At 61.3% G+C, this 10,142-nt stretch overlaps 1 protein-coding gene across 3 annotated transcripts; it reads right to left on the bottom strand.

The window, feature by feature from the left end:
* Window positions 1-14: 14 nt before the first annotated feature.
* Window positions 15-8,341, bottom strand: TAF1C (TATA-box binding protein associated factor, RNA polymerase I subunit C). Of its 3 annotated transcripts, none has more exons than XM_042918469.1 (15): window positions 8,195-8,341; window positions 6,029-6,167; window positions 5,040-5,121; window positions 4,771-4,868; window positions 4,610-4,699; window positions 4,446-4,519; window positions 3,566-3,804; window positions 3,310-3,426; window positions 3,100-3,217; window positions 2,947-3,018; window positions 2,687-2,822; window positions 2,374-2,517; window positions 1,395-1,569; window positions 1,182-1,319; window positions 15-1,093 (listed from the first exon to the last, which is right to left on the bottom strand). In XM_042918469.1, the coding sequence occupies exons 2-15, from the start codon at window positions 6,164-6,166 to the stop codon at window positions 120-122; spliced, it is 2,595 nt and encodes an 864-aa protein (XP_042774403.1). In that variant the 5' UTR covers window position 6,167; window positions 8,195-8,341; the 3' UTR covers window positions 15-119. The 3 variants fall into 3 exon arrangements, with proteins under 3 accessions (XP_042774403.1, XP_042774405.1, XP_042774404.1); XM_042918470.1 differs by having other exon boundaries at window positions 403-1,093; window positions 1,182-1,278; XM_042918471.1 differs by lacking the exons at window positions 4,446-4,519; window positions 4,610-4,699; window positions 4,771-4,868; ... (1 more) ...; window positions 6,029-6,167; window positions 8,195-8,341 and adding an exon at window positions 4,227-4,377.
* Window positions 8,342-10,142: the final 1,801 nt, after the last annotated feature.

Genomic DNA, 10,142 nt, shown 5'->3' on the forward strand with positions numbered 1-10,142 from the left:
AGGAAGCAGAAAGGTCCGCCCCCTGGAGACTGTTCTCTCCACTTCCTGGGCTCCAGCCTGGAAGGGGCAGCTGTCGGAGAAGAAGGGCTCTCGGGGTGGGGGAGCAGCTTCCCGGGGCCTCAGAAGCCCATGCGGGGCTTCCTCCTCCTCGGCTGAGAGCCCGAGGGGACAGGCGCCTGCTGCCTGGAGGGGGTGGCCCGGCCGCTGGAGGTCTGGGAAGAGGGCACGGCGGCACCTCCCAGCGTGTGCCTTCGGAGCGGCCGCTCCGCTGAGCCACCCTGGAGGGGCTGCTGCCCGGAGGGGGTGGCCCGGACGCTGGAGGCCTGGGACAGGGGTGAGGAGACGCCTCCTGGGGGGTCCCCGCGGAGCGGTAGCCTGGCCATGTAGTCCCGGAGCGTCTGCTGCCTCTCCGAGGGGACACCCCGAGCCCACGGCTCCTGGGTCAGCTCCTGGGAGGGCGGGGTCACCGGTGGTTGAGGCCCGGCCTCAGGGGACGTCCGGTCTGGGCTGCGGGGGGGGCTGGTGGCGTCCGAGAGGTCCAGGCGGCCACTGAGCGAGGAGAAGGTGCTGGACAGCTGAGTCCGGCGCTTGGGCCGCTTGGGCCGGTTCCCGGGCCCCGAGCTCCCGCCCTGCTGGCTCTCCCACCAGGCGGCCGCCCGGCCTTCCCAGGCTGCCTCCAAACGCGCACTGAGCTCGTCCTCGGGGCCTGGCTCGGGGGCAGGGGGTGGCTCCGCAGAGGGGACGGCGCCCAGGTCCCTCGGCAGTAGGAGTCGCCCTTCGGCCATGGCCGCGCGGAGAGCCTCCGGCACCTTCTGTTCCGTCTGCCGCGGTTCCACGCAGCCTAGCACACGGCGGTGGGAGAAGGTGGGTGCTGCCCACACGGGGGGAGGCAGGGGTACCTCCAGCAGGGCCTTCAGCCACCGGCCGCAGCGGGCGGTGGCCTGGGGAGTCCAGGAAGCCACGGGGGCGCCGGAGGCGGGCCCGGGGTCCGCCTGGAGGCGGAGGCGCTGGTGGAAGACATCCCCAGCCGCGGAAAGCTGGAAGAGGACCAGGACCGGCGCGGAGGCAGAGGGCAGGAGGGCGGCAGCCAGACCTGGAGATGGGAGTGACGGTGACGCCGGGGCCGGGGGGGGGGGGGTGGCAGTCCCCCCACCCCCACTCGTTCCCCTGCCCCAGCGCACCTAGGGTTGGCGCTCTCAGACGCTCCTGCAGCCGCCACTGACTCTTGGGCTCCAGCAGGGGGAACGCGGAGAGGGAGTCGCTGCCGGAGGGGAGAGACTGGGGGGGGCCCGCCAGCCGGGGCGCGGAGGCCCCCGTTCCTGGAGGAAGGACGGGGAGCTGAGGGGCCGCCCATGATCCTGCGCCCCTGCCCCCGGCCCCGCCCGGCCCCTCACCTGCGAGCTGCAGCAGCCGCAGGTGCCCGCCCTGGCCCCCCAGCAGCAGCGGCTGTGCGTGCCCGGGCTGGGGCGGGGGCAGCAGCTGGGCAAACAGGGGGGCGGAGGGGAGGTCGTGATTCCACTTCAGCAGGGGCACCAAGGGGAGGCGCTCATCCACCAGGTAGAGCGAGAACTGGGGGCGACGAGAAACAGAGAGACCCAGGGCTGTGACTGAGTATGTGATCGGGGGCGGGGGGGGGGGTGGAACACGACCAAGGGTACAGGACCAGACTGCAGGGGCATCCGATGGGGGTGAATGTGGGAGAGGCTGCGACCAAGGGGCACTGCGACCGAGGGGATGCGACCAGACCCAGGGGGCCACGGGTGACTGCCCATGACCGAAGGGGGCACACGACTGAGGCGGGAGAGAAGTGTTTGATGAGACGGGTAGCTCTGTGTCCCCCGTGTATCCCGGCTCTCAAGATGAGCCGAGGCCCCAGAGCTGACCCAGCGCTGTGGCTGCCCTGCCCGCCTCTCCCCCCACCCCCGGCTAGTGTCACAGGGGAGGCATTTCCCGGGTGTGTCAGTCACCCCGAGCGCCACGCAGGGACAGGCTCTCAGGAGAGGCGCAGAGGAGTCTTGTCACATAGGAACCCACTGGGCCCTCCCCGAACCCGCCCGAGCCTGGAACCTACACTCGACACACACCTACTGACACCCCAAGACTCCTGGGGGATGCGGGGGGCGGGCCCTCGGGGGAATCTCAGACGCCCTGTGACACCCCACGCCTTTCTTCCCTCAGCTGGGCCATCCCTGGGGCTGCCTTAAAGCTCTGCTCAGATGTGTCCTCCCCGCGGGGAGGTCCCACCCACCGGTCAGCACATTTCAGGGGCTCGTCAACTCATCGGAAGAGTCTCCGGGGTGTCGTCTCTGTGATTCCTGTTTTGACCATCGTCTCTGGGACGGCGTAAGGGGGAGGAGGGAAGGGACCGCTCACCTGGGTCAGGATGAGATGGAACGTGGGGCACAGGGGCTCGGGGCCGCACCCCCCCAGGTACCGGGTCAGCAGGACGCGCTCCCCTTTCTGGCACGCTGCTTCTGCCCCGCCACGAAAGAGCAGCAGACCACACCCGGGTGGGCCCTGGGGGAAGAACCCAGGTCAGCTGCCCCGCGCAGCCGGGGGCCGCGGCAAGACCCCTGACAGTCGCCCCCACCAGTGGGCCTCTGGGGAAGCCCCCTCCCCGGCCCTGCCCTCCCCCATGTATCCGCTCTGTCCCTCTGCTGTGCCGGTGCCGGTCCCCTCCCCTCACCTGAGTGTCGATAATTTTCACTCCAGTGCGGTCACCCACGGTCAGCACCCGGGGATGGGCCGTGAAGTCTGCCCAGCGCCAGGGAGAGGGGTCCCGGAACACAAGGGTCTCGGGGTCCTTGTAAATTTGCTGCAGCCTTGGGGAGACGGGCCAGCCGTGGGCGGGGAGACGGGGGCTGATGGGGGGGTGGGTACCGGGGTGACACGGCCCGGGGTCCAGGACACGCCGGGGTAGAGGACTGCCACAGGAAGGGGACATACCCATCCTGGGGGGTCCACAGACAGACGGCTCCCGAACGGCTGCAGACAGCCAGCTCCCCAGGCAGGTGAGGGCTGCGGGGCACAACTGGGGTCAGCTGACCTCCCCTTTCCCACGCCCGCCCCCTCGCAGAGCAGCCCGTCTGAGCCCCTCACCTGAGGCTGATCCCTGTGGCCCCCTTCCCGATCTGCAGCACCCGGAGGGGGGCGGGGCACCCCTGCTTACTGACCTTCCACAGGGCACAGTGGTAGTCAGACCGGACAGCCAGCAGGGCTGAGGGGTGGAGAGGGTCGGGGTCAGAGTCAGGCAGCAGGCCGGTCAGTGAGGGGGAAAGGACGGAGGAAGGGGGTGTCCCAGGGACTCACCTTCCCCTTGCACGGTGTGGGTCACCACCTGCCGGACAGGCCCTCGGAGCTGGATGTGGCCAGGGTCGCCGAGGGCCTGGGGGTCACCACCTGGGGCCACGCTGACCTCTTGGAAATCTGGGCCTCTCGCTAAGGACAAGCGTGTGAGCTCTGGTCACCGCGAGCCCCCGACATCCTGCCCTGAGACCAGGCCGGGGGCATCTCTCGCCCCACGGGGAGCCGCCTCCACGCCCTCTGGCCCGGCGGGAAAGGATACGGAGCTTGTCCAGGGCGCCTCCCGCAGGGTAGACCAACTGTCCCACCTGGGGCGTCCTTCCGGGCACCCAGGCCAACGCGCCCCCGGTAAACGCGTCGTCCAGGAGGAGCCTCTCCCACCGCGTGGCCAGCTCCTCATGCAGCAGCTCTCCCAGCAGGCCGGCCACAGACGTGCCCAGGACAGGGCCCCCGAGGATGGAGAAGCGGCGCTGTCGGAAGCTGAGGGAAGCCCAGGGACACCTGGGGACAAAAGAAGGGCAGAAGGGTGAGGCTGCGGCAGTGGCAGTGACAGAGAGGAAGACTAGGTTCCATCCCAAGGGAGGCCAGGCCAGTAGGTGCGGTTTCCATCGACCCAGAATCTCTTCCTTTGGGAAACGACCCTATTCCCGCCGCCCCCCCCCCGCCCCGCCCCGCCCCGCACGCTGCAAGGGTGGTCACGTGTCACCTCTGGCTACAGTGATGGCCTCATAGAGAAGCAAGACGCACAGACCAGGCCAACCACCCCCTTCCCAGAACTTCTGCTGGTGCCCCAGGAAAGACGCCGGGGTTCTTCCTCGAAATCAAAAGCTCTCTCACTGCCACTTAGAAACAGTTCGTCTAGGATAAGCCAAGCAAAGCCAAGTGGATGAGAAAAAAAAGAGACAGAGCCTTATTAAGGTTACTTGAGCACCCAGATGCAGCCATGCCTGCGGTCCATGAACCGAATTCTCTCTTCCACTTCCAGTTGTGTGTGGATTATGGCTCATGACTGCACGGGGCAGGGGAAACGACCGTGACAGAAACCTACGTCCGTGCCCTGGCTCCTTCCACCCAACCCCCCCCCCCCCCCCCCCCCCGCCAGCTAGGCCTACTGAGCCCGGCCTTTCTCACTAGCCACTTGCCCCCAGGGCTGATGTCCACCGAGGTCCTGGAGCAGACTCTTCACACTGACCACTGTCTTCTTCTTAGAATGGCTCTGTGTGGAAAGGCCTTGTCAAGCTCGCACAGCCGACGTTACCCCAAGAAGCGGGGAAGCCTCTCTCCTGGTGGGACCGGGGTTACTCACCCGTGCTCCCTCTAGTTTGAAATTCTCCAGCATCAGCTTCCCCAGGGGCGCAAAGGCTATGTCCCCGTGGTCCCACAGGAAGCGGCTGAGCTGCAGGAGAGGAGGCCAGGTCACTAAGCACAGCCCTGGCACACGACACTGGCCACCGTGCGCCTACCCACCTGTTCCGTCACATCCAGCACGGCCCGGGGCTTTCTTCGGAACGGGATACCTCCCCGGAAAAGCAGGTCCCGGGCGGTCACCCCAGGGTCCCAGGGATCTGAGGGAACAGTGAGGCTGGGGAAGGGGTTCGTCTCGGGAACCAGAAAGGGCCCAGAAGTGGAGCCGGGTGTCCCAGATGACCGGAGGGAAGGCCTTTGGGTGGGGGGGTGGGGGACAGAAGTGACATGGGAGCAGCTTGGGAGGGAGCCCCAAGGACCAAGATCCTTACCGGGACCAGGAGGCAGCAAGGGAAGGGGCCCGGGGGTCTCTGGCTCCCAGAGCGGGGCTGCGGCCGTGCACGACACCCCATTCTGAGGAAACACAAGCCCGACAACAACACGGTGAGCACGGTCCCAGGCGCTGGCATGTGTCATTTATTAACTCACGGGTATAACGGTCCCCGTCGCTTTACTGGTGAAGAAATGGAGACACAGGGAGCCTGGCCCCAGGACACAGCTAGCCAAGAAAAAGGCCAGGAGCCTGGGGCCAATCTGCGCTTCTGACCCACAGCCGCGCTGGCTCTCAAAGAAGGAGCCCCCGTGCCACTACCGGTGTCCCGAGTGCCGCCTGACTCTCGCTTCTGCTCGGGACACCACACGCTTACTTACTTGGGAAGCCCACAGGCCCGCCCGCCTGGCATAATCCTTAGGCAGCCTGTCTCCGAGTGGGAGCCAGATGGCTCGGGCTTCCAGGCAAAGAGCCTTGTCCTTCCTGTCCCAGAGGCCTCTCCTTCCCTTCCGCCTCATCCCTTCCCACGCACCCCTGCCCCGCCCCCCTTCATCCCCACTGTGCTGGTTCAGAGCCCTTATCACACTCGGTAATGATTTTATCCTTTCCCCACTGGTCTGTTCTCACTCAGCCGAACCCTTAGTCCCAGAGGCAGGGGGTGTATGTGACTTACTCACGCTGGATTCTCAGGGCCTAAAAAGGTACCCGGTGCCCTGGAGGGGCTCATCAGTGAGCATCTGCCGGGCAAATGTGGGAAAAACTGAGCGGGGCGGGGGGGACGAGCGAGGCGACAGCTCCTGCTCAGGAAACCCTCTGGGGAGAGTAGGGCGTCCTCCGTAACCCCAAGGCGAGGTTCTGCGTGGCAGATTTGTGTCTTGGCAGATTTGCACTAATGCAAAGCCACCCTGCATCCTGACGGTGGCTGTGAATGCTGGAAAAGGAGGGGGGCAGTGGAGGGGCTGCTGCCGGGGCTCTCCCTGCTATCCTCACCTGGGAGTTCTGGGCCAGGGGCTCAGGCAGGGTGAGCGCGTCTCTCCAGCTGCACATGAAAGACAGGTCAGGGGTGTTACTCACGCCAAGGGGGCCGGTCCTAAACAACGTGGGTGGGAGCGAGCCGGGGAAGTCCATCCTGGAAAACAAGAACCACGCGTCGAGAGCTTTCTCAGAGACTTGAATCTGACAGCGCCCTGCGGGGTTCCCGGGAGAGTAAAGAGTCCCCCGAAAGGACTGTTACTTTATTTCGGGAGGTGGATAATGAAGAAAAATCACATGTAGCCTCCCGCCAGATGTTAGTAAGGGCTATATTACAACCAACCAACCAACCACCCAACCAACCATGAGGGAGGTGATGGCAGCCCGAGAAAGCCTCACTCAGATGGTGGCATTTGCCACAGCCTGAACATGATGAGGAACAGAACCACGCAGACAATTGGGATGAGGGCTCCTGGCCGAATGAACAACATGTGCAAAAGTCCTGGGGCAGGAAAGTGTGAGAAACAACTAGGGAGGCCACAGAATAAACGAGGAGCACGGGAGGGGATGAAGTCAGACAGGTGGCCAGGGGTCAGCTTGTACCATAGCTGTCACGTGTCACAACCACACATTTGCAGGCTACACACCCTGCATCCCAGGCTACGCTCCCAAGACCAACTCAAGTTCACCCAAAGCCAAGGAGTCTTCTTCATCTGTCTTCCCACTGTCAAGTACAGTACCTTGCAGAAAATGCAACTGTGTGATGATTAATAATAAGTTTATGCCTTGGGGTGCCTGCGTGGCTCAGTCAGTTGGGCGTCCGACTGCGGATCAGGTCATGATCTCGTGGTTAGTGAGTTTGAGCCCCGCATCGGGCTTGGTGCTGACAGCTCGGAGCCTGGAGCCTGCTTCAGATTCTGTGCCTCCCTCTCTCTCTGCCCCTTCCCCGCTAGCGCTCCTCTGTCTCTCAAAAATGAATAATAAAAAAAACCATTAAAAATTTAAATAATAGTAAATTTATGTCTAAAGAATAAAAGTTATAAAAAATAGATTTACGTCAAAGGGCTCTGCCAGATACAAACTGTCCCTTGGAACTGCCACTGCGTTTTACGGGTTTATTCTGTAATCCCCCTACACCCCTGCATCTCATGCAAAACACCTGTCACGCAGAAGCGCCGATAAACGCTTCTCGAATGAATGAATATGTGTTTCTCATGGCACATCAGCCTCACTCTAGGTAGTCTTGCCAGACTGTGAGCTCTCCCAGGGCAGGGTTCCCGGGGCTGGCTGCTGCCGTCCTCCTCGTTCCCACAACAGAACAGGTGAGGGCAGTGGCGGGAATCAAAGAAGGGCTCAGTGAACCCTTGTGCAAAACACTGGCTTCCCCGGGACCTTCTGTCCTGAAGGCAGTTAGAGAGTACCCATGCCTCCCAGAGGGGGCTGCATCCCTGATAAACCAGCGTGGGCACGTCTCCAAACACATCTCCAGCTCGCGTCTAGCTCATCTCTTGTGCCTGGGCTCCAAGAACACTGACCTCCTTAGGGATTTCTTCGCCGTACTGCCTTTCACTGCACACCCATCTCTCCGCTGAGAATCAACATCAGCATCCTTCCCACCCACCTACAAAATCCTGGGCAGGTTCTCCACCCCCCACACCCTGCACTTTCTCCAGAGCACGCACTGCGATGTATGATTAGATATTTACAGATGCAGCTATTTGAGTCAAAACTGCTCCAACAGCCCCCATGGGGAAGGGACTTCACTTCTTCCCAGGGCCTCGGTATACGCTCCACAGTAGCGATTCGTGCACATAAATTGAAAGAACAAATCCAGAAATAAACGACGAGAAAGGATCCAAACAGCCTCAAACAAACCCAGGCAGGCAGAGGGCGCTGGTGGAGCCCACGAGCTCGGAAAAGCCCCCCCGGACGAGGCAGCCTCATTTCCCGCCCTCACCTCCGACCGGCAGAGGCCCCGCGGGAACCGCTGTGTGCCGGACGGCTGCTGCCACGCGTTGCATTTGTGGGATCCTCACCGCACCCCGAGGCAGGAGCTGCCAGCCCCCTGTGCGGCGGCTGGGGAACTTGTCCCCAAAGCCACACGGCGTGGAGCCCGCGGACTCGCGCACAGACCAAGCCGGAGCTCCGCTCGCAGCCCGGAGACTCCCCTCGCCCCGCACTTACGTGGCCCGGGCTCCGCTGTGCTCGTCGGCGACCTGGACCTCCGTGGGGCACCTGCCTAACCCGCGCGCCACAAGGGAGCCCGCAAACTACCCCCCGACTCCAGCGCCCGAGATGGAACGGCACCACCACGGGTATTAACGGTCTTCCGGGCCGGGCCGGAAGTGCTCCCTTGAAGGCAGGAAGTCCCGCCTCCCAGCCTGGCCTGCGCGGCCGCCGCGGAGCGCCACCTCCCGGGTGGAGGGAGAATGGTCATGGAGGCGGCACCTCGGACAGTAGAAGTATATACCGTCCCCTCGGGTCCGTGCAATGAAGGCCAGTTTGATGCGGATTCGAATCCCCTCTCTGCAGGCTTGCTGTTCAGTATTAAATTAATTCATTCAACAAACACTTCCTGAGTACGGAGCACTTACTATGAACCAAGCGCTGCATCAGTGAGTAGAAATCCAAAGAATTGTCCTCACATCTGATGTATAAAGCAGGCTTTATAACCAGCGATACAGGTACCTCTAGAGTGCATGAAACAATCCCAGTGGTCAAGCAAATATTAGCTCTAAGCATTGCTTCTCAAGTTCTAGCTTCCATGGCATCATTTGACCGGCGTGTAAAACAGTTACTGGGTGGGGTGGAACCCGATCATTTGCATTGCTAAATTCCCAGTGGATGCTGATTGCCCTTGTGTGTGTGTGGGGGGGGGGGGGGGGTCACACTTTAAGAACTACCATGCAATCATAAATCTTACCATTATCTTAACCCAATAGCTCTCAAGCTTGAGCGTGCAACAGAATCCCCTGGAGGGCTTATCAAACCAGTTTGTTGGGCCCCACTCCCAGAGTTTCTGGTTCAGTAGGTCTGGGATGTGATTCGAGAACTTGCATTTCTAATGAATTCCCAGGTGATGCTGATCCAGGCACCACACTTTGAGAACCATTATTTTTATTTTTTTTTTAATATTTTTTAAATGTTTATTTTGAGAGAGAGGGACAGAGTACAAGTAGGGGAGGGGCAGAGAGGGAGGGAGAGAGAGAATCCCAAGCAGGATCCACACGCAGTGTGGAACCCCACATGGGCTCTAACCCAGGACCCTGGGATCATGACCTGAGTTGAAATCAAGATTCAAATGCTTAACCGACTGAGCCACCCAGGATCCCTGAGAACGATTATTTTTAAAAGATCAATTTCTAAGGGTCTGATTTCAGTCTAAGTGTCTGAGAACTTTTTCTCCAGTGCGCGTGAATCTTTCCTGCCCGTCTTCCCAGGTCAAACGTCCCTGGATCCACCAACTGTTCCTTCTTTGCCCCAGCATCCACGCTCCCTGGTTAGCACCGTCAGACCCAAAGGTGGCAATCAATAGCAGCAGCAGCAACGGCGACAGATCTTCCGGACTGTGAACCAAGTGGTCACATTTTCCTGTTCGCTGGCTCCCGTAAGACTCCGTTAAATTTGTGGCCCCTTAAAACAATTGCGTACTGCATCATAGACCGTGTGTAAATTGTCCTCATCCCTAACTTCATCTTGTTTTTCTAGTTTTCCTTCATCCCTAGTCCCTTATCTACTGTCCGGTGGTAGTTTTACAAGCCAACTTAAAACCCCTTCGAGAAAAAAAAAAAAAAAAAAAAGCCGGGGGTGCCAAATGGTTAATTGTGGCTAGAGGCTTGGGGAAGGCCTCCAGTGAAGTTTTCCAAAGTAGATCCTTCAGATGCTGGGCAGCTGCTCTGATTGATAACACCTAAGGACTCACGCAAGCTTATTGGTTGGGGGCGGTCTGGTGTGATGAGTGTAGTTGGGGGCATCTTGGGGCGGGAGCAAGGGTGAGGCTGTGCATGCGCATCCCCAGGCCCCTTCCCTGGTCTTCACTTCCAGGACCACTCGGGGTTGGGAGAACACGTAACGGGAACCTCGCTCCCCTTCCTCCCCTCCAGACTTCTTGCTTGAAGTCCCCCCCGCCAGG

This window comes from Panthera leo, chromosome E2 (genome assembly GCF_018350215.1).
Source record: "Panthera leo isolate Ple1 chromosome E2, P.leo_Ple1_pat1.1, whole genome shotgun sequence".
Taxonomy (NCBI): Eukaryota; Metazoa; Chordata; class Mammalia; order Carnivora; family Felidae; genus Panthera; species Panthera leo.